The following is a 25,327-nucleotide window of genomic DNA, read 5'->3' on the forward strand; positions in this document are numbered from 1 at the left end:
AAGGAAAATCGTAACAACAAATATAAAAAGCTTGTGCCAACAACAAGTCAGCGCCAGTATTTTACTGTAAACGTCGGGTAACTATTTATAATTTTTTATGTTTTAAACTGAAAAACGATTAAATTACAGATTTTTACTGATCTGTTTAGCTATTTTGAAGTGAACATTCTAATAAATTACGATTTCAACTTTTAAAAGTTTGCAAACAAATTTTTAATTAGTTATTTTTTATTCTAATAAACAATTTCATTTTTTTATAATCGCTGAATTACTAAAATTAAAAATTAAACACTATTACATAAAAGTAGTTTATCCTGTTATTAATTAACTCCCTTGCTACCCACTAATTTTTAATATTAATGTAATTAAACATAAAAAATATTTAAAACTGGGGAAAAAACGAAAGAAATGCGTTAATTTTGAAGAAAAAGCTTCAAACTTTATTTTCCATTGTCTCGCCTTTCTGTGAAATCTGACACCGATGAGTCATTGTGTTTACAGCTGGATGACCTGGAGAACAGCTGGTGTTGGGATTTCCCGGGACATTCTCATAGAAGTCTCGGGAGGAGAAGGGTTTAAAGTAGAGTGAATACTAGCTGGCTGTATATTTTTAAATATTTTTCAAAAATTACGTTTTTTTATTGCGATTTCCGACCCCCCGACTTAATTAAACGTATATATAATAAAATATATTAATTTAAAAAAATTAAAAAACTATTGGAGGTCGTTTTTGACATCAGAAACTAGCTTTAAATAACTTTATCGAAGTAAAATCCGTGCACTACTACTTTAGAACGATGAATGAAATTTGATAAAAAAACTCCCATTAAAAAACAATTAAGCGTTAATCGTGCGTCATTAAAGGTATATTAAAATCGCGATAAAATATTTTCGCGCGGGAAAAAATTTGGAGACAACATCCAAAAAACAAACAAAAATTTTTTCGGAGGGCCCAAATGCCCGAGTTTTATGTAACGCTATGGAACTTGCCCGAGTTATCTCGGGTTTTAAAGATTGCAGCGTTACTTCTTGCCGCCTGCAGATGGCTGTGATTGGTCATCCATATTCAGCAAACAAGATCAACAATGCAGTTAAGGAGACAAATTCCCTGACTTTTTGACAATTTTCGACAAATTCCCTGACCTTTTCCAAACACTAATGAAAATCCCTGACTTTCCAGGTGCGTAGGAAACCTGTTAATATCATCTTATATTTATTTTTTTGGTAATTTTTTTTTAGTGCTTTGAATGACCGTTCCTATTAAATTAGCTTTCTTTTCTTTTTTAATCGGTAAATCTTTTATACTTTTATCGATATTAGCCATTAAGTCTATTGTAATAGGTAGATTAAAATCTAATCTTAAATTCAGAAATTGTTTTACACACTTTGGGATATGCATATTTGAATTATTAACAATTAAATTATCCATCCATTTTTTCTTTTCATTAGGAATAGTTAAACAATTTATTTAGTTTTACCTCTTTTTTATATTTATGTAAACATCTCCTTAATTGATATAAAAAATGGAATAATTTAAAATATTTGCTTCTAATTATGGATTTTATTATTTTTCTCTCGCTTTTTCCAAATCATAGGCTTTGGTATTATATTCCTCATAGATTTTTTTAACTTAAAATAATTTATGCCAAATACTTTTTAAAGTGCTTTTTGAGGGAAAAATATATGTCATGATCCAATCTCTTCACTTTCATTGTGAGGAAGTCTACCGGGATTTATTTATTCATTCAGATTACTGAGGGAACTAGTCGAGAGGTTCTACTAAGACATCACTCTACTGCTCTGGAGATCGGGATCAAATCGGGATAGCAACTCCAAGAATTTTTCACGTGTGGTCCGTCTTGGCCACTTCGTGCTAAGTATTTTTAAAAAAGGGCCTCGGTGCCCATAAGGTGAAGAGTTTAGAAAAAAATATCCCATCTAATAGATTGAATTCATTGTTTTTCCAATTCAAACAACTAATAAATTTCCATTCTAAAACTTATGCATGCATGTCTACCAGTTAGTGTTAGAATTACTCTGGATAGGATGTACTCAAATGCAGTTCTCTCAAACGGCAATAATGAAAATTCAGTTTTATTGGGGTTTGCTCTAACAACAGTTTCAAGCAACCAATCGCATTGTCAATAGACACAAGTGAACTAACTACGTTTGAGTAGCTAAGTCATTTGCCCTGTGACAGTGGGTTTGGTTGCTTGAAAGTGCTTAAAAAATTTGAGTAAATTTGGATTGTTTCTCATCACTCTCAAACAGCACAAAAAAAAAAATAAAAAGAACAATAATTTAGAAGTGCTTGTTTATTTTTTCCATTATTACAAACATTTCTACGTACAAAATTCGTATACAATGTTTTTTCTCATTTTTAAAAAAATATTTTAATATACATTATACAAAAATTAGTTAATATTTGGCAAAAAAAAAAACTATTTTGGCAACAATATGAGCAAATTTCAATCATCATATTCATTATAAAATAAAGATTTATTCTAAATTTAAATGTAAATAATAATAATATTAAATTCATTTGTATAATATCTGATTAATGCATAGTTATATTTTATTTTCTTATATTAAACATATATATATATATTATATATACAGTACATGACTAAAAAAATGTTTATAACAAATTTAAAGTTTTGTATTGGAATAAGATATAAAAGGTTGTATATTAATTGCTTTTGGTAATTATAAAAATATATATGGAATGAATTTAATTATACAAGAATATCAGAAAAAGAATTTTTTTATTGGATTGTGTAATAAATACTTTAGGTTTTATAAAAAAAAATCTTATTAATGAAGTACACAACTTGGTATCCAAGAATTTGCTGGTTTCCATTGGACAGCCAGCAAATGAAAATGTTCCTTGTTCAAGAATAATTTTAAAATTACATTTATTATGTTAGAGACAAAAACTTACATTATAGAAACATTTCAAAAACTTTTGACGATTTCATTTGTATTCTCATAAAGTTAACTACCATATTTTTGGTGGTATTATTGCTGCAAAAATGTTTTGTTTTTTTTTAAATTTAATAATGGAGTTTAAACTAAATTGTAATTCCTATTCAAAATAAGTAATTTGATTAAATGTTCACAAGAATACATAAATTACAAAATTCAAGCAAACTTATTACATAATCCAATGAATTGAATTCTTTTCTAATATCAATGATTATTTTATTCATAGACAAGAGATGTTTACTTTGCCAATTTTAATTAAAAATTATAGCTTTGTTTACTTTGTATAAGATTTATTGTATATTCAGATTACTTATGTTATGTAAAAATGTAATTTTTTAAAATATCGATAAAAAATTACATTTGTTTCCATTTTTAATAATGATATTTTATTAAATCATAAATTTATTTATAGCTTTTTGGCACATCCAAATTTTGTATGATTTGACTTATTCTGAGCTATACATGAATGTTCTGAAAGCAATACAATAAACCCTCAATTTAATGGACTAATTAAAGGAAAAAGTCCATTAAATCAAATTTTAAAATCACATTAATAACAAACATTTGAACATACGTACAAATAAAAATTATAAATTGAGCACCTTATTTCCAAATGGACATGACCATCAAATTTGTGATATTTCAACTAATGCCATATTATTACTCATTGCAAGCTGTATTGCTTATGTAAAAAGTTTGAGTCAAATAGGCCCATATAATAAGAAAAATATCCTCTTAAGTTATGTGTTTTGTTTACAAACGAACATATATTGTTTCTACAGTGACGTGCTACCTCGTGGGCAAAAAGGGCAATTGCCAGAGCTCCCAAACCAATCTTTTAAGAAAATACTCCCCCAAAGAAAAATGTTTGAAGTCAACACTGTACATGGAGCCTCTAATTCAAATTTGCCTGGGCCCCCATAAACCTATAATGCACCACTGCCTTTCTACTGTAGTTCCAAATGGACATAAAGTATGATTATGTCACATGATTGCAAAATAACATCTCCACAATTACACAGCAAGACTGCTGTTGATGTTGTAGCCTTATTTAATTATTAAAATTCTTTTTAACTGTTTACAATAATTATTATGTTAAGTACAGTATTATAGTAATGGCCAATTTTTCAGAAGATGAAGCAGCGATACTATTTGAAGATGACAAAACTAGAAAAAAATGAAAGAAAGATTCCAATCCTGCCCATTGATTTGTTGTAACCATGCAAAAATATATTGGTAGGACCACTAGTTTTTGTGAAGTGTATGTTATCAAATGATGAAAATGGATTTTCGTCATAATCTGTACAAGGATTCACACAAGGGCCTTATTTAATCTCAACCACTGAAAAAAAGCTACAAAAGCCAATCGTGCCGATGGATTTGAACATAATACGACTAATTCGTACAGAGAAATGTGTTCAAACGTGGCTAATTATTTTACTGTAGGAAATTTTAAAAAGTAATGATTTAGAAAAGTGCTGGTAGCACATTTATCCTGAGAGTTGAATTCAAGAACTCTAAACAAACTACAATGTTAGGAATCTGACCTGCTACATTTTGCAATGTTGGAATAAAAAATCATCATATTCCATTTTAAAGAATCTCAGTTGTCACAGCATACACAGCACAAAAAACAGTTATGAAGTATTAGTAAATTTAAAAATTCTGAAATCTGAGATGAAGAGATCATGGATATAAATGCATTTTGCATACTTTACAAGTCATTAAAGAACTTTACACAAAAACTGACAATATTAACTAGAAAGAATATTGCCTTTTAGCAATGTTCGTATTTTCTACACTTGCATCCGTATGGAAATAATATCTCCAATATTTTGGAATGCTGTATTTATGAACAAAAACAAACTTAAATTTTTCCTGCAAGACAATTTTTGAATCTGTTAGCTCAAAAGTCCATTAAATTGGGGTCTGCTATATAAATTGACAGTTTACTGCACACACAAAAAGTTATAAATTTCATTTATGACTACCACAATTTGCTACAAAGTTAAATTGCTGTAACATGATGATAAATGCAATGTTTGATTTGATAAATCAAACAAAGATTTCAATTAATTATAATTAATTTATAAAGTAGTAAAAAATTAATAATAATATAGAAGAGACTAATTAGTTAAAGAAAAACATTTTTAACAAAAAATTAACATGTATATTGCATTTTTTTGTAAAAAGTATCTGAAAATAAAGATGAGATTTGTTATATAAAAAGTTATGAAAAATATTGTTGTTCTTAATTTGTACAGTACATATATTTAATTTATAAGACTAAATGATTGAGATTCATCATAAAATAAAATGGCATTACAATAATCTTAGACAAAAATGTAAAACATATATTAAACTTTCAATTCAGTTATGAACTTTACAAAAAAAAAACTATAGCACTTTTCATTAATTAAAAAATATATATATAAATTTAATTACTACTTCACTTTATATTCTAATTAAAACAAACAAAAGATTACTTAAGATTCAAAACTAAATATTTTCTTCACGGTGTATGTTAATACAGTTATTATCAAAAGAATTTCTGTCTGGCTGACAACTCCAAGTGCTCAATTTAGAACAGCAACTCAAATCTACTGATCGGGCCCTCTGAAGAGGCACGGTTGATTTATTTTTCGGATTCCTCTGTAAAGTTTGACTACTACAATTAGACATAACCAGCTTTTCCTTAGTTTTCTGTTAAATAAAAATAAAGCATTTTTAATATACATAAGTAAATATTTTTTTAAAGGACAGTTTTTGTATGATGTTATATTATAAACAATTTTTATTTTATCTATTTAAAATTCATTCAAATTATCAATTTTGTGCAGATCTGTACATAGTATGCTTTCATTACATGCATTCATCCTTCATGGTATGTATATGCATATGAATTTGCTAACACTAAGACACATTACATTTCAGCAGGGGACAAAACATGAAGACACTTAAAATAAGAGAGACATTAAAATGAATTTAGTGAATTTTTAAATTAGTTTTTATAGCCTTTCTGGATCATAAATACTTCAAAACTGGTTAGTGTTTATTTTTATAGTATTCTAGATTTTCTATTCAACAGAAATTTGTACAAGACCTTAAATCTGAGAAAGCGTGAATAATGAGAAGGACTATGTTGAAGGAAAATGATGAATAATAGCTGTCACAAAACTGATCTGTTCAAAAATTTTGTGCACAAAATTTTTGAAGTAGTTTTGGCAGTTTCATCAAGCCATATGGACAAGGAAGACTACAAAAATATATTCATTCATAAGTCGTTAGTGTTGTTATAAAACAAATTATTATCCTTTTATTATCTATAACTTAAACTGATACACAAATGATTTATTTGCGTATTATATAAATAGTTTAATTAATTAATTAAATAGCTTTTTCATATACTGATTATATTTATTTATCATAAAAACATTAAAATGTTGTGTGAATTCAACAGGTCAGATCCTGCCTGTAGTTTGGAAGATTACTAACTTAGATCATTCAAAACATGCATTATATCATATTATAACTGAAAATGCAAAGGTACTTTGTTTGAAAGGATTCTAATCTATTTCAAATAGGAAATTGATTAGACTCACAAAAATAGTCAAAATTTAGTGTAAAATTTATATAGATTAGCATTCAACAATTAGTGTTAGTTTGTAAATGACATTAAAAGAATATGGATAAGAAGATTAATATAAAAATTTAAATGATATATAACTATATATATATATAAGCAAATATATTATACATAAACACAAAATAAAAAATTGGTATGTTTTTGTGTATTGGAAAGTTTATAATCTATATAATATTACTTTACAATAATTCATTCTTAAGGCACATTTCTAAACATTTATGATTTATAATATGTAAATTAACATTCTAATATTTTCATAAAGAAGTTTTAAAAATTAGATTTTTTATTATTCTGACAAATAATAATAAAAAGAAATGATTGATCGATTAAGTTAATACTACATTGAGTAATGATTGCTTTGACTAATCTGTTATTAATGAAATTTATAGTATTTAGTTTAAATTTGATGAAATCAAATTTCTAGAATATTTCAAATGAACAAAATATAACTATAATGACAAACTGTAGTAATCAAATTTTAATATTTTAAAATGTTAAATATATAATTGTATTTTACCTTTAATGTATTGTGAAGTTGGCACTTTTCATTTTCTAGATTACTTAATTTTTCAGATAATTGAAAAACTGTTTTTATTTGAGCAGCTTTTTGCAACTCCAATTCCTTTCTTCTTTCTTGTTCTTCTTTCAACAATTTTTCTTGCTCAGCCCTTTGAAATTCTAATTGTTCCCTTTTATCCCATTCTTCTAACAACATCCTTTAAGAATTAAATATATATATAATCAAATTCTCTACATTATATAATTAGAAAAAAGTTTAATTAGACTATTATTTGTCATATTTCAGAATTAATAAGGTAAAACACAAATGTATATGTTCGGTCCAGCAAAAATAATTTAAATTTTTTCTTTAATATAAAATTACAGAGAGGTGCTCTCTCTCTGTGTGCTTTTTACAAATGGTTGTAGCGTTTGTCAGGAGAACATCTTTTGTCTTTCTGCCTGATGCAGTGATTTTATTACAAGCTAATTCAAGGCTGAACCTTGAATGTATGTGTTGTCATTATATACTTTTTGTAAATTATTAAATAAATTCACCAGCTATTTGCTGGAGATGTTTGTTATGCTAAATTACAGTCCATTTCTTAAGTGAGTACCAGCAGTATATTTAAAAATATGAAGCAGAAATATTTTACTATGTCAGAAATGTAAACCAGGTAGAGGGGACCTAAATATGCAGATTTCGTATAGGAATGTGGATGTGGAAATACAGCGAGAGGGCACTGTTGAGTTTGGCAGATTAAAGCGCTTTGCTGGCTTGAATCGTCGTTCCCCGCATGGATTTTGAGCAACATGCATTGTTACACCAATGCAGAGCTTGCTGACATGCATTTCATGTATGGGGCTGTGCAAGAAAATGGAGCTGCTGCCCAAAGGATGTATATAGAGTGATTTCCAGGTAGGAATCTGCCAGATCACTGAATATTCAAGCATCTTGATTGGGAGTTGTGCATGGAAATTGCTCCATGTACTGTACATCCTTTGAGCATCTCCACTTCCTTGCGCAGCCCCATACATGAAATGCATGTCAGCAAGCTCTGCATTGGTGTAACGATGCATGTTGCTCAAAATCCATGCGGGGAACGACGATTCAAGCCAGCAAAGCGCTTTCATCCGCCAAACTCAACAGTGCCCTCTCGCTGTATTTTCACACCCAGATTCCTATACAAAATTGCTTATTTAGGTCCCCTATATCTGCCTTTACGTTTCTGACATATATATAGTTTTGAAACACCCTTTTTAAATTTTTATTAAACAAAAAAGTATAAAGTCACAGAACATCAAAAATAATTATCACAAAAGACACAATAAAGAAAATAGGGTATCTTTTAAAATAAAATTTTTGATAGCTGGATGATCAAAGTGTCATCAGCCTACCAGGGTCAAATCCAGGTGATTGAAGAAAACCTTAGAAATTTTTCAGGGGGTGATCTGTCCTGGATACATTATGGTCTTACCTTACCACCCAGCTGAGCCCCTTATTGACTGGCCAAACACCCATGGTAGGTATGATTAAAAAGACCCTCTTGGTGCAGACAGAGCAAAAAGAATCAACAAAAACATAATACTCTGCACTGTATAGAATCACACTGGGCAAACTGTGGTTCACAAGTTGCACACTGCTCTTCTAGACCCTATGTCTCCCTCATATTTAATTATTGTAATTAAATATACAGGAATACATATCCATTATATAAAATAGTTACAATAGAGAATATGTCTTGAATTTCTGTTAGGTGATATATGGACTCCTGTCATGACAAGGTTTGGCCAGCCCTGATAAAGAAGCTTTGTTTATTTAAAATATTGGAAATTTATAAACTGACTAGTGTATTTTATGCATACCTTATATCTTAAATTTAAAAAGCTGTTAATATTCTTAAGTCAATATCAGTTTAAAAATAATACTTTCTTTTATTCACCATTAAAAGCATACGTCAAAGAAAAATTTTAATAAGTGAATAACATAATTTTAATAATGAAAAACCCCAAAAGCATCAACCCCTATGTTAAATATTGCAAGCACATTTGGTATCCAGAATAAAAAACTTCAGAATGCAAAACTTTAATGCCTCTCTTCTTTCTAGGCATCAACTTGCACATCATCATACTCTATGATTAATTGTTGACACAACACTGATAAGCTCAAACTAGGGTAACCAACTGTCATTTCTGCCTGGAGACTCCAGTTTTGGCAACATTTATGCAGTCTCCAGATTTACTAATAATATCAATGTTTTACTTATTACTCTTTTAATATTAAACTTAAAATCAGTTTGTGAATATCAGACCTGCCCACAATCTTCGTAAGGAGTTAAGTTGGCAACGCGTCATTTAGGGCAGCCAATGTCTGACCCCATTTTTTTGTTAATTCTGTTTTTTTGTTAATTTTTGTTAATTCTGGTTGGTCAATTAATTAATAAATTGACCAATCAGAATTGCCTCACCCCGAATTCACTCCTATTACCAAATTTATATATATATATATATTCTTTTTTTTCAGTTTCCAAGAATCCAATTACTACCCCCAAAATGTCTNAGAATTGCCTCACCCCGAATTCACTCCTATTACCAAATTATATATATATATATATATATTCTTTTTTTCAGTTTCCAAGAATCCAATTACTACCCCCAAAATGTCTGACAATAACAAGAATAATATAAGTGATGAAGTGAAGAAAAAGAAAATAAAACATTACTGGACAAAATTCAATGACAACTGGCTAACAAATGTGAGGTATCAAAGCATGGTATAAAACATAAAATTTTAGATATTTACACCGACTATTATAAGTCATCTGAAGTGATATCTAACAAAATAACAGTGTGTCTAAAAGAGAATGGCCTTACAATTGAATATGTTACATCTTATTCAGCCGACAATGCCTCAGTTAATTATGGAAAGAACAATTCTGTTTTTCAAAAATTATGTAAGTTAAATGCATATACGTTAAAGGCAAATTGTTTGTCATGTTATTTACAATGCAGCTACATTTGCTTGTAAAAAATTACCACCAGAATTTGATACAGAAACACTTGTGAATAAAATATATTCTGAACTTTCATGTAGCACAACAGCCATAAGAGAATCAAAATCTTGTTATGAATTTTTTTCAAATAGTTTTTACAAATTATCAGAAATGTTCCAATGAGATGGCTCAGTTTATCAAAGGCTGTAAATTGATTATTATTAGCATGGCCTGCAATTAAGCAGTATTTTTTAAACCAGGGAAAAGAGGAATGCAATGCCTTTCATTTTCTAGCATATCTATAAAATGCCAAATAATTAGAGGATGATATGAAAACTCCTCCAAGTTGTATTTATACTTTATTTCATGTTTCCTGAATTTTGTGTGTGAATCAATTTTAACTTTAGAAAAATATATTATGTCCACTGAATTACACGATGTCACTAATTCATTGAAAACTGAACTTGAATGTCGGCTGAAAGATAACTTTTTTGGATGCACAGTTTAAAATTATTTTAAAAACTTTAGTGGTAGTCAACAAAAGAAATTTATTTTGGATGCAAGAGAAGTTTATGATCATGCTTTAACTTAGATCCACAAATATTACGATTTTGAAAACAGTCCTATAAAAAGCTTCACAGCATTAAATATAAAAAAAATATGATCTTTAGTTTGCAGATATTCTAAAAATTGCTTCAATTTTAAATGTAAAAGTTAATGAAGATATTCTATATGACATTAATATTAATTCAAAATAACAATTTAGAAATACTTTGAAATGAGGAGTTAACAGAAAAAATATGGGAGTCTATTTTTAAAACCCTTGATGTGACAGAACTTTACCAACAATTTGTTTGATTTCAAAGGGTACCTGTAAGTTGTGGAAAAAATTGTCATTTGTGGAAAAAATTTTTTCTGTAATGGAATCTGCTTGGAGAAATAATAGAAGTAGAATGAGAGTTAGGCATTCAAATTAATTTCGACATAAGAATGAAAAGCTTCGCAGCTCATTTATTTCAATACGGCCAAAAAAAATTATTGCAAGCAGCAAAATCAGAAAAAAATATATAATGTTAAGAAATAAGAAGCATTATAATTATAGTTACTATATAAAATAATGTTGGACTGTTAACTGTAATATATGTATATATATATATACATTTATCATTATATTTTCCACATATATATACTTATTATACTGATATAATTGTTGAATAAATATAACATTGTGACTGTTTGTTTGTTTTTTTTGGGGGTGGGCAATCCTCCACATGAGTAGTTGGCAAATGTTGGAAACCCTAGCTCACACAGCATAGCTGACATTGAAATGAGTGGTTTTTCATTCATATTAGCAGATGATGCAACAATATGATAAAATAATGGCTTTGAAATGTTGAACCAACGTTGTAAGTTATTGTAATCATTAATACCAAATTTAGCAAATATATATACATTGGTGTTTTAAAGTATTGCACTATCATTTATCATTGTATATTACACTAATCTTTTTAACATATTTCCTCCCAAAAATAATCTCTACACACAAAGTATTTTAATATTATTTCAAAAAATTAGAATATGCAAATGAAAGTAATATTTCAGAATTACCTAGACTGGAGAGTACGAACAATCTCTTCGTCTCTTTTGGCCTGTCTTTCTTCTTCTAAAAGTTTCTCATATTGTTTTTTTGCTTCTTCTAACTCTTTTCTTTTATGACTTTCTTCTTTCAGGAGAGCTTCAGCTTTTGCTCTAGCCTGCAGGTTAATATTTTAATTAAATAAGTTTCATGCAGTTTCTAAAGAACTTTAAATAATGGATTTATAATATTTTTTAATTGGCATAAAGACTCTAAAAGCATAGTTTTCAGATATACTGTTAAATATTACAGAATAACAGTTTAAAAAAATTTATATTGTTACAAATTTTAACTTTATAATTAATTTCTCAATAAATAATAAGTTAGGAAAAATTATGATTAATATGATATTTTGATAAATCACACACTATAGTAGAGACAACTAGAGACAGGCATTTGGCAGGATATACAATGCTAGTTTTGGAAAAATGTATCTTTTGATTGTAATTTGCTGCATTCTGATCTAAATAAATTTAAAATTTAACAGATGATTGTTCTTGTTATTATTCCCGTCAAATTTTTTTTTATTTTCAATACTGTCCCTTCTATTAATTACAAGAATAATAAAGAAAAATTTTACTTATTTATGTAACCTATTAAAATTTTATCTGTTTATGATAATTTTGAAGACTTATTAGACCACACAAAAATAATTCTAAAATCTACTATTTGACCATTTTTCAAGATAGTTTGAAGTTAACATATTACTTCAATAAATATTTAATAAATTTTCAGAATTCAGATTGTCAAATTGATATTGATCTAAGACTGCAATTCTTGTATCAATAATTCTGCACCTAAAGTAAAAATTCAAAAAAGTATGTTAAATATATTTCATGTTTTAAATGTAATATATCATCAAAACAGAAAAAAAATTTTTGGAATTTCTATCTCAAATTATAACAAATTTTTCCCGAGTTTAAATAAACTCCAATTCTTATTAAAAAATTTTTGGATCAATCAATTCCTTAATATTGTTTCTACAATTTAAATAGTAAGCTACATTGATTAAGTATTTTTTTTATTTAACTTCAAAAATTCAAAATCATAATTTGTGATTTTCAGGTAATATATAAAATTTGTAAAGTTAAATAGTATATAATTTTTAAAACTTAGTTCTAAATCAATATAATAAAATGAAGAAAAAAGAAATGCTGCTATCAAAGCATAGATTATGTCTTAAATTATGTATTTGATCATATTAAATAGAATTAATTACTTAAATAAATAAATTCAAGATGACTGATTCAAACCATTAACCTATTCGATGTTAATTATTTTCTCTGCCGCATGTCACTCCATGTTCAATTTTTTCGCTGTTAAGCCTAACATGATCACACGTTTTAGAAAATTAATAATTGTGGCTATTTTATCATTCCAAATTATTTTATATTTTTCACACACAAAATAGACATATCAGGGAATGTAAAATAAAAAAATTTCATTTCAGAAGTTAGTTTTTTAGTGTGATGTATCTCAAAACAAGGAACAACACATAGTGGAACATTACATTATACACCCTGATAACATGATTCTGCACACTTTTTGTTTGCCGAACATACTTTACATACTCTGGATGGATGTTTCTTTTTTTCTGTTGGTGGCATAAAACTGGGAAAATGCCATTCGGTTAAACGTAATGGATTTTCACGTGATGGTTGACCATGGCAGGCTGGATGTCTGCTTGTGTGATTCTTCTCTATCACTTCTCTGATAACAGACACACAAGAAAAAAAATATCATTTCTTGATTTTTATATATGTTGTCGATATAAAACACAAGCATTATGTAGTGTAATATCCATCATACGAAAAAACACTTTTTTTTAAATACCATTTTACCATTTTTCTCATGCACGGATAATTGTGTATTACTCCGTCACAGAAATCAATACCACCCATATTACAATTATAATCTAAAATACAATTTGGCTTCATTATTACTTCTGATCTGTTACATTTACCCAAATCAGAGAATTTGTTGTCACTCATTGTACTTAGAATTGTCACATCCCTTTTATCTTTCCAACAGAACACAGACAATTCATCTTTCTGACAGGTTATAAATTCCCCTTCCTTCAATTTACTGCCAGGAAAATTGTGTGGCATTCCTATCCGATTTTTGTTTACCGTTCCACATACACAGGTTTGTTTCTCCAGAAGCATTTTTGCTAAGATTGTTGAGGTTTACCAAACAATAGTTCTATTAAGATTAGCACAACCTTCTCACCTTGCCCACCTTCAAAATTTCCATATTCAGTAGTAGCTCCGGTGTAAACTATAAAGTCCCAAATATATCCTGTTTGTGACTTGTAAATTTTGAAGCTTTTCACTCCAAAACAAGCACGCTTGTTCGGTATATATTGTCTAAATCCCAATCTCCCTTTCCATAGCATACGACTTTCGTCTACACAGATATTTTCCTCTGGGATGTATTCATTTTTGAACCTGTGACATAAATGATTGATAACACTGTGTAATTTATGCAGTTGATCATCACCACCTGAAGCTTGATTATTGTCCGTAAAATGCAGACAGAATAATATAAGTTGAAAGTGGTTGCTTGGCATCGCACTCAAAAAAAAATTATGTCAAAAAAAAATCTTCAATTGTAAAATACATCCTTAGGCACAGTTTTCTAATGATACTTGTGACCATTGTAAGTCCTAGAAATTCTCTAATTTCTGGATTTGTTGTTGGTTTCCAGTTTTTTATCCGACTATTCTCTTGTAAATCGTCACAGGTCAGCAAACTATTACCATACCTGTTCATTTTTGAAACGATCTTGTCGACAAGTTCGTCCTCAAAAAATATACTAAAATATTCGAATGGTGTAGCATCACTCTGTAAATTACATTGTATTCCTGCTGGTCCCATGATACTGTTAACTTGAGGACTTCTGAAGTTTGTTCGAATCCAACCATCGTCACTACTAAATTGTGGACGTTAGCATTATTACTTTGCGTACTACCGCATGATCTGCCTCTATATCCATTTGTAGATGGTATTTCGGGATCAAAATCACCAGTGTCATCACTTACATTTTGATGTAATTGTCGTTGCTGTCTGAAAATTCAGATTCATCAGAACCTAAATTAAATATTCAATCACTTCTGACTTATTTAGAGTGCTATATCTACTACTCAGTTCATCTCTGTTTCGACATGGCAACAATGGTCTAATTTCCTTTGTGCTTTCTAATAAAAAACTATTCCTAGAATTTCAATATCATGCTGTGCAAAAACTAGATAATATAACGGTTCTTCCAATATATGGAGTTCTGAAATGAGTGACTCATAAGTAGCAACATCTGATGTTTAAAAAATGTTCTGATGCAGAAACAAATATTTTCAGGATCAACCCCCCCAGATCAATGAGGTCAACACGAAAATTTTTGGAAACAATGCAGGACTGGTTAAGAACTACAATACTCCAATTAAAAAGAAAAAAAAATAAAATTTGTTAAAATATTACATTTCTATTATTAAAAAAAAATGATAAAAATTGTAAGTGTCCTTAGTATCTCTGAAAAAATATCTGTTTGTATACATTATTTATAATCTACTGTACAAGTAATATAATTGCAATGTAATAACAGTCAACTTGCTTGAAGATAATACCAAAAACATAAGCTAATTATGATCAAATAGAATTCTATCACTTAAACCAAGATTATCAGAATATTTAATTTTTTAAAACTTTAAAACCTTTTTTTCTAACTCAAGTTCTTGTAATTGTTGACTTCGGTGTGTCTCCTCTTTTTCTTTTTTCAATTGTGCTTTTTGTCTTTCACTTTTTCTTACAGTTGCCAAACTTCTCTGATAAGATTGTGGATATTTAGAGTATTCAATGGCAGTAGAAATAGCTGAAATAAAACAATTTTTAAATTAATGTAATATTATTGCAATGTAATTTAATTTTGACTATAAATTTAAAATATATATACAGTAGAGCGTCGTTTATCTGAAACATTGGTTAACTGAAAGCATTCCAGTCGGCAAATTTAAATTTTTGCTAGTGCTGTGGCACTGCAATCTTTGGCTATATCTTAGCCCAACCCAATATTTTTTTTGTTGGTGTGTGTGTTTTAGCTGGCAGCACTGGCACTTTTGTGTGGTGTTTTCCTGAGGACTGTGTGTCATGCTAAATCAAACGTTTTTGATATTAGATGAACTTCTAAAGTATAATTTTTTTGTTTTTATGTTTTTCAATATATTTATTTTGTTTGTAAAAAATAAAGAAATTATTTTAAAAAGTTTACATTAGGCTTAATATCGATGAAAATTCAACGTGAAGCAACACGCAACAGAGAAAATTTTCAACACGGGATAGGTTAATATATTTTTTCAAACATAATTGGTTAACCAAAAAATAAGTTATCCAAACAACCTAAGTCCCCAATTGATTCAGATAAACGACTCTCTACTGTATAGTTGTTAAAATATTCTGTATAATATCCACCTTTTAGTAAAACAGTAGAGGAGAGATCAGTAACATTCTAAGTATTATACAGTCAAGTTAGCTTTTTCTTAGATTTAAAATTCACAAATCATTTCCTAAATCAGGTTTTGAACCTACTTATACCATCTAATTTCACAATGTAAGATTGCTTGAAATTAGGTTTAAAACTTATAATAATTCTATTACTTAAAAATTTGTAATCATTATCAGTCATTTCACTGTTAAGAACAGAATATACTTATGATTAAACAATTTCATTTCAATACTTTTACAAGAATTTATTTTGAGAAAATTTTCATTAACAAAAAAAAAATTTCATAAAAATTGCCAGGACAAAAAAATTATTAAATTTACAAAATTTAAGAAATTCTTAAAGTAGGCAATTCAAAAAAAATTTGTGTCTTCTCACTTTGTGCTTTTACACGCACACGAGAAAAATAACAGTTCCAGTTTTTTTAATTGCGCTGTCACCAGAGGGATTTTGTAATGTTTTACATATTGGGGTGGACAAGTAGCCTCAAATGAAAGGTCGACTCCACCATGGAACTGTTTTCTTCTTCATGTGTACATAAAAGGACAAAGTGAGAAGACAAATTTTTTTTGTAATGTCTACAGTAAGAATTTCTTAACTTTTTGTAAATTTAATTTAAAAAATCTTTACATCTAAAGCAATGGTCATACATGGCAATTTTCAGCCACACAAACAGCTGCAACTGCTAACTAAATATCAAACTCAGCCTTTTTAAACACTTAGGCCAAGACTCCACTAGCATAAAAATGGACGTAAAACCTTTTAATCACGTGACTATGATATTTTATGCCTGAGCAGTGTTCAACTTTCAACGCGAATACGACCATAAAACAGTACCATCCACCAATCAGAAGTCAGTGAAATCTAGATCATTGTGACACTGTGCAAAAATGGCGGAAAATGAGCTTTTGTGTATGTTCCCTTGTGGATACTCTAGAATAGATCTGGAAAGAATTATCAAAAACATCCAAAAGTATTCGTGTATCTACAACAAGAAGTATCCCGATTATAATAATGGATGGCCGAAGGAAAATCCTTCAATTTGGAGGTGTATATAATAATAAAAGCTAAGCTTATAAGTGCTGTATATTATCTTAATTAATAATACAGTAATAGAAGTTAATATATGAAAGTAAAGATATTATTTTTACTACATTTGTAATTATAGTACAGAAAAACTCGTAGGATATAATCATTGCCTTTATAACTTCAATAGTACCGTTGCCATAAAAACTTTGCTAGCCAGACCTCCACCGCAATCCAAATGCAATTAGGTCACATGATTAAAAGTTTTTACGGCAAAGGTTTTTACACCCATTTTTATGCTAGTGGAGTCTTGGCCTTAATGAAACATCAAACACCTTCTATCACTGCAACTGCATTGACATCATACATGTTTTGGCTAACCTTAAAGTCAAAAAATGCATCCCTGGTCATGATATAGCTTATGTACTACTATTTTGGCTCAAGCAACTTATGGAAGTTGGAAGTATTGCATATGAAATGATGTAATAAAACTGTTATTGAATTCATAGAACCAAAACATACTTTGTATTACATATTAACCAATATTTTGTACTAGCCAAACCTATTAACATTAAAATACATGTCCTCATCCATGGGACTGCAAAATCTTTAATTTGCACTAATGCAGAATTCACATAAACAAATAATGTAATAAAGGAGTTTGACTGTATATACAAAGTCAAAATAGAAAAAAAAAACATTCTGAATAAGTATGGTTGAAATTTTATTTGAACTTACTTCAAATAAATAAATGTTTTTCAAATAAAATAAATTTATAAATTTAAAAATAAAATTTTTTATGCTTAATGGGGCATATCCCAACTCTCAGGGCTGCTGGTGAACTTTCTTATGCACTTCATTTGTGACAATAACTTTAAAATTAACCATTTGATTCAACTGTTTTTTGACTTGTTAAAGAAGACTAATAGTTAGATATACTAATAATAATAAGAAAAGACCAATATTAATAGCAATGCAATGTTCTCCAATCAAGCGGGGAAGACCGCCAGTTAGTCGAGCTAAACCAGTGAGTAAACGTAATGATAATTCTGCAACAAGTTCCAGACTAATTACAGACTTTAATTTATAATTGGATAAAAATCTACAAGATATCTATATGGAGACCAGGAATACTAATGAGAATTCAAATCAGCATCATAATCAAGATTTCTCAGGTGAGCCAATTATATTTGACACCTCACTACATAATCCGGATAACTTATTAGACACTTCATCTACAGTTTTACGGAATAAAATATCTAATCTTATAAAAACATCTAATGACAAACTATTTAATCAAATTATTAATATTAAGGAGAAATTGAATATAATTCACAAAAATTTATGCAAAACTAAAGAAAAACAAACAAAAATGGAGGAACAGATTACTAATTTACTACAACAAATTGATACTCTGCAGATTGAGAAGGAACTCACACAATTTAAAATGGATTCTTTAATTAATGATTACAATCGTAACAACATTATATTATACAATTCTAACTCGAGGATTATTTCTAAAGAAGAAATTCATAATTTTATTGTTTCTTTACTAAATATTCATAATATAGTTCAAGACGATATTTCACAGGTAATCCAATTAATGAAACTACCAAAAATAATTATAAGAATAACTCTCAACAATAATCAACTTCGGAATCAGATCTTTTCTGCTTATATTCGGAAGAAACTGCAAAATCAGCTTGAAGATTAGAGAGATACTCAAATATCTCCAGACCTTACTAAAAATTCAAGAATTAGACGCAAAAATTTACTTTCAACACTACATGATATACGAAAACAAAATCAACGAGCCAAATTACATAATGATATTATATTAACAGGAGAAGACAAAATTACATATAATATTAAAATGAAAAGTCTGGTAGATACCTTTTTACCCTTTTCCAACCTAATAAATTTGGGAAGCTGATATACTATAAATCAGTCATATACAATTTTCACTTAATTTCAAGAGTAATCACTCTTTCGCTATAGTAAATTGGAACTGCCAAGGACTTAAATATAAAACCACATTTGTTAATTCTCTATATGTTAAATCCAGTTATTATTGCTATGACAGAAACTTGGATTACATCTTATAAATTTTATACTACAAATTTCTCTAATAAATTTATAATAGAATCTGCATTAGCAAGTAAATCAGTAGGGCCCAGATGACTGAGTGGTGGTCTATGTTTATTGATTGAAAGGGAGTATTGTAAAATAATCCAAGTTAAAAAATCTAGGAATAATATACTAATTCTCATCTCAATAACTAGAAATAAATTATTAAATAAGAACAATAAAACACTAATGATAATGTTAACTTATGTGCCACCCGGTGATCTAAATACTCTTAATGAAATCTTCAAAGTTATTGAAAAAAGGCACTATATAATGCCATACGTTATAATATTGGGCGACCTTAATTCCAGAATTGAAGTGATGGACTCCAAATATAAAGGACCTAATCATTTAATTTATAATAGTTGGAAATCTAAGTATAAACAGGTTAACAATATGGGAAAAAAATTATTAGATCTTATAACTGAATACAAGTTGTTTATACTGAATGGTCGTATTAACACCTGATTTTCCTGCAGAATATATATGTCTAACCCACTCTAGAAAATCAATAATCGATCTTACAATATGCTCTGATCTACTTCTGGACCGTTGCATGGAATTTAAGACAACTTTAATGGATGCATCGGATCACTTTCCCAAAATAACAAAATTTCAACTATCTTCAGTAAAGGGAACTAACAACCAATGCAACAATAGTCCAAAAATAAAATATAAAATTTCAAAATATCAGACAGAGATTGATAATTGTTTTATTGCCATCCCAGAAATAACGAGTACTAATAATGAAAAAAAAATATACAATTTAATGATAACCATATTAAATGATTACATATGCATTAATACAAATAAAAGAAATATTCAAAATAAAGCTAAAGAAGGGTGGTTTGACTCTGACTGTTATAAAATGAGAATGATAAAACAAGTTGAATTTAAAAAATTTAGACAAAATCCAACTGATCTTAACTTTGATAGCTATAAAAAAGCCAAATGATCTTATAATAATCTAATCAAAATCAAAAAGTCAAATTAATTTTTTATGCCTAATAGTAATGTATATTTTAATTTGTGGATCAAATTAAAAAAACTTAATAAATACATTTATTTAAGTGGGATATACTACATAAACAAAATTGCTTTTTTTATTCCTACCATACAAAATTCTGTTACCTGACATCCATTGAAGTTTACATTTATAATCCTCTGAGGACAGTTCAATGGTTTTTCCTTCAGTTGTTATCATAAACCTATAATTTTTGTTCCCTTGAAGATCAGATACAGCCTTGACAAATAAAAACAATATTTATAAATTTCATAAAACTTATTTCTAAACAATTTTCATCTATTTGATTCAATTAAGTTTTTCATTACATATTTAGAAAATAAAGGAAAAGACAGTCAAATCTGTCTATAACGGAACCCCAAGGGACCGAACACCTCTTCTATAGTAGACAGGTTTCCGTTATATACAGGTTACCTACTATAGGTATCCCTTGATTAATGTGATAAATAAATTTCTCTGTTACTATGTATATCAAACTTGTGTTAATCAAATATAGTGGTACAGTGGTACCCGACCAAACACTCACCACTTGCTACAACAGATTTTCGGTTAATAACAAATAATTTTAACATTAATTTTTTTACTCATCAGTAAAAAAGTTCTGAGATAAAAATGAGTAACCAGTTTAAAAATAAAATATGGTTTATTACATATTAGAGTAATAATTTTATGGTATATTCAAAAAATTAACATCTGCAAGATTTTAAATTCATTAACTCTTACAAATGGCAAAGTAAATTGTTTATATCAAGTTAAGAAAATGATTAAGAAATGAAGAGTAAACAACAAAACAAATATTGTCATCAGTATAATTCAAATTACTATTCTGTAAATATAAGGAAAAAAAATAATTGTACCTCAACTTTAGTTTCGGGATTAATGTTAATCTCTCCTCGTTTATCATTTTCATCCCTACTTGAATACCAACTTAGTCGATAAGGCTGTAATACATACCAATATTCCCACCAGCCACCTAATTTTGTAACTCGTTTCTTTAATATACCCTAAACAAAATATTTCAAAAAAACATTTAATATCTAAACGAAACATCAAATTTATAAAATTTTATTATATTAATTACCTTTTTTAATACATCTAAAATAATGCTATCATAAATTTCTTTAGTTGCTTCAATGATTCCTTGTCTTTCAATATTGAGAGTAATTTGTGTTTCAACTAAAGTTAAAAATACAGGGAATTTAATAAATGAAAACACACAAATGACTTGTTCGAATTCTGATGGATTCCATTCTTGACCCAATTCCTGAGTTAGTAATTGTATAATATATTTCACTTCTTCTGCATCAATAGCAACTGTTAATGATTCTTCAACAGGCTTCAATTCACCCAACAAACAAAAAATGCGGAATAGATGAAAAACACAAATATCTGGAAATGCAACATAATCCCTCATCAAATAATTTTGTTTACATACTAACCAACAAACTTCTTCTATTTGATCCCAATATTTCCTAATGTCATTTGAAGATAAGTCATTTACTGGTAATTCAATATTAAGGTAATACATATAATCTTCAAAACTGAGATATGGAGTACTATGATGATCTTGTAAACTTTTTTCAACACCATGACAATGTAATAATGTTCCTAAACTTGCAGTCAGCACCTAAAATTTTAAATAATGAATTATTATTAGAATTAACATTAATAAACAGAATTAAAATTTACTTTACAAATAAATCAATGAAGAAAACAACATTGCATTACAAGTTTTTTGAAAAATTTTTTCTAATAACAAGCAATTATTTTATTGAGACATTAAAAATTGCAGCCTGGCATTGTGAACATATTTTCAATTTCCTTCTTAATTTGAAACAGTGTCTGTCTTTCTATTTGGTTTATATCACACAATGAAGTGTAGCACAATCGACACAAGGCTTTTCTTTACATCCTTCTTTAATCCATTCTTTTATTTGCCGAGACGCGTTTCGGGCATTTGCCCTTATTCTGTCAGCTTTTCCAAAAAAATGGAAAAGCCAAAAGAAGAGGGTAAAATGCCCGATACGCATCTCAGCAACTAAAAGAACAGATTAAAGGAGGACGTATAGAAAAGTCTTGTGTCGATTGTGCTATACTTCATTGTGTGATATAAACCAAGTATTTTTAATTTATTTAAAATATATGTTCTCCATCTCAAATTAGTAGTGTTTTGCTCCTGTACATCATACTTTTCCTTTAACAATAGAGTCATGCTGGTCATCCATTAACTGCTTTTGGGGGAAAATTTTTGAATTGAAATAACATGACTTCCAGTTTGTATCAGAAGTTTGTATATAGTTAATTGGGGCCTTGTGCTGTTACGGTTTCCATATCTATCTTGGATTTCATCTCACTCACTCCATTCTAAAGATTAAGAAAAGACGGATGGACAGGCAACAGTGAAAATTTATAGGTCTATAATATTTCCAAATTGCAGCCCAATGATTTTTCTTCCAAATGCAAACATAATTTAATTCTAAAAGGGATTAGATAATTTGAAAAATTCATTTCTTATGAAAATTATGATCTGTTTATTGTAATTAACACATTTTGAGATACTCATACCAACCATGCTATCTGAAAAACTAATTCTTTGATGTTTCTTCTTTGTCAAAAAACATTTAAGAGTTCTGTCAGAATTTTGTATATTCTATTATTATTGTTCTCTGATGGGTAAAAAAACAATAATGCAAGATTAATTTCCTAATAAGTTGTAAAATTATTAACTAGTAATCTTTTTATTTTTAAAACAAAGGATATACAAAAACAAGACTTAAATCATGACAAAAATTAGTTATTAAATCCAACTACAGATTTTCTAAAGAAACACACACACACACACACACACACACACACAGACTGACAGAGTTATGTACTAACTGTTTTAAGCAGTGTCATTTCAAATAATTTCATTAGCCAATTTATTTACATATAAGCAGTCATTATATAAGTAATTTGTCAGATTACATGTTTTACTTTTTGTCAGTGTAAAAGTTAACATTCTGAATATTCTTTAAAAAATTTATTTTTAAGGTAATAAATTTTTTATTACCTTAAAAATTTAATGCTTAAAATGTTAAAATTTATTTTTAAAGTGTAAGTTTTCTTTTATTTAAAAATTTTCAAAATTATTATTGTTGTTAATTTTTGAACTTATAATCATCTTTATCTTTGTCGCCTTTTCCCATGTTTATATAGGGTCGGTGTTTACTTCTCTAATACATTTCCTCCATTTCTCCCTATCAAAGTGATTCAAGTCTTCCTCCACCTTATCTTTCCAATGCAGCTTTGGTCTTCCTCTTTTCCTCTTACTACCAGTTTTTTTGACCCTCTTTCCAACATAATCTTAAATTTCTTCACTCTACATGGCCAAACCACCTCAACTACATTCTTGCATCTTCCTGTTCAAGGGGCCCATCTTAACAGAATCTCTAATAAAATCATTCCTCATTCCATCCTTCCTTGACACACCACACATCCATCTCAACATTCTCATCTCTGCTACCTTCATCTTTCTTGGGATCTTGTGATTGCCCATGTCTCAGCCCCATATAACATTGCAGGTCTAACAGCTGATTTGTACAATTCACCTTTCAGCTTGCAGCTAACTTTCATGTCTCAATCACATAACACACCACTCAGCTTCCTCCAGTTCATCCATCCACATTGAATTCTAGGTTGCCCTTCAGAGTTCAATCCTCCCCCATCTCAACAAAGGCCCTAAGATACTTAAAACCAAAGGAAGGGCACATTTTGAATTTTAATATTGCACTCGTCCCTGCCATTCAGAGTCATGTAAGCTGTTTTAGTTCTGCTAATCCTCGTGCCCCTTTCTTCCAAAACTTTCCTCCAATCTTCCAGTTTCATCTCATCCTTGGTTTGGGAAGGTTCACACAGCACAATATCATCCGCAAACAGCATAATCCACGGAGCCTCACACTTCACATCACACACCAAAACATCCATTAGTAGGTCAAACGGATAAGGGCTAAGGGCCGATTCCTGATGTAAACCAACGTTAACAAAGAACCCTTCTGTAGTGCCCACACTACTTTTACTTGGGTCTCTGCTCCCTCGTACATTTCCTTGACAATTCTAACCTAACATATTTTTCTGGAACATTCTTTTCCCTCAAACATCTCCATATATCTTGCCTTAGTATCCTATCATATGCCTTTTCCAGATCTGTGAACACTGTGCAAATCTTCCTGCATTTCCCTGTGCATTTCCATTAGCTGTTTCAAAGCAAAGATAGAATCAGTAGTACCCCTTCCCTGCATAAAGCCAAACTGTTCCTCTCCAATCTCAGATTCCCGTCTAATCCTCCTTTCGACAATTTTCTCCCAAATCTTCATAGTATGGGACAATAACTTTATACCTCTGTAGTTTCCACAATCCTGTACATCCTCTTTACCTTTAAAGACTGGCACAAGAACACTCTTCTGCCATTCATCTGGGATCTTCTCCTGCTGTCAGTTTCTTCATAAGGTCCTAGAGAATATCAATCCCCTCCTTAACCAAACCGCTCCAAGAAATTTTTGCACTTATGTAAAACAAAAATCAATCAACATTAGTTTGCATAGCACAAGGAGTTTCAAAATATTATTTGGAACATTTATTAACGAGTAATAATAACAAAAGTATATTTCCGTCAATGAAATTCTAAAGTTACACCAGAAATGAAAACTTAACCTTCTAAAGATCTAAATTATTTTACTGTACTTTTAAATAAATGAAATTTAAGAATTTATAATCCCAAAATTGATTATTAATTCAAAGGAAGTAACATAATAGATTAATAATATTTAGAGGAATGTGACTAATCTTTTATCAGGTGTAATGATTATTCAACGTATCACAAACTGACATTTCGTGACAATGAATATTAAGATTGATTTCTG

At 29.0% G+C, this 25,327-nt stretch overlaps 1 protein-coding gene and 1 long non-coding RNA gene across 2 annotated transcripts in view; one reads left to right on the forward strand and one right to left on the reverse strand.

The window, feature by feature from the left end:
* LOC111613271 overlaps positions 1–10,242 on the forward strand; it is a 25,616-nt gene extending 15,374 nt beyond the window's left edge. The window contains exon 3 of the long non-coding RNA XR_002754747.1: positions 9,761–10,242. This is a non-coding gene — a long non-coding RNA (uncharacterized LOC111613271). The remainder of the gene's footprint in view (positions 1–9,760) is intronic.
* The window catches only part of LOC111613270 (switch-associated protein 70-like), a 31,059-nt gene continuing 11,124 nt past the window's right edge, over positions 5,393–25,327 (reverse strand). Inside the window, exons 2-8 of the mRNA XM_023354620.1 lie at positions 21,508–22,053; positions 21,284–21,430; positions 20,534–20,645; positions 15,465–15,622; positions 11,731–11,876; positions 7,149–7,347; positions 5,393–5,688 (exon numbers count right to left, since the gene is read on the reverse strand). Coding sequence (XP_023210388.1) covers positions 5,485–5,688; positions 7,149–7,347; positions 11,731–11,876; positions 15,465–15,622; positions 20,534–20,645; positions 21,284–21,430; positions 21,508–22,053 — 1,512 coding nt within the window. The 3' untranslated portion in view covers positions 5,393–5,484. The remainder of the gene's footprint in view (positions 5,689–7,148; positions 7,348–11,730; positions 11,877–15,464; positions 15,623–20,533; positions 20,646–21,283; positions 21,431–21,507; positions 22,054–25,327) is intronic.

Source organism: Centruroides sculpturatus, unplaced genomic scaffold (assembly GCF_000671375.1).
Source record: "Centruroides sculpturatus isolate CEXI.00-Female unplaced genomic scaffold, Cexi_2.0 scaffold1918, whole genome shotgun sequence".
NCBI classification, from domain to species: domain Eukaryota; kingdom Metazoa; phylum Arthropoda; class Arachnida; order Scorpiones; family Buthidae; genus Centruroides; species Centruroides sculpturatus.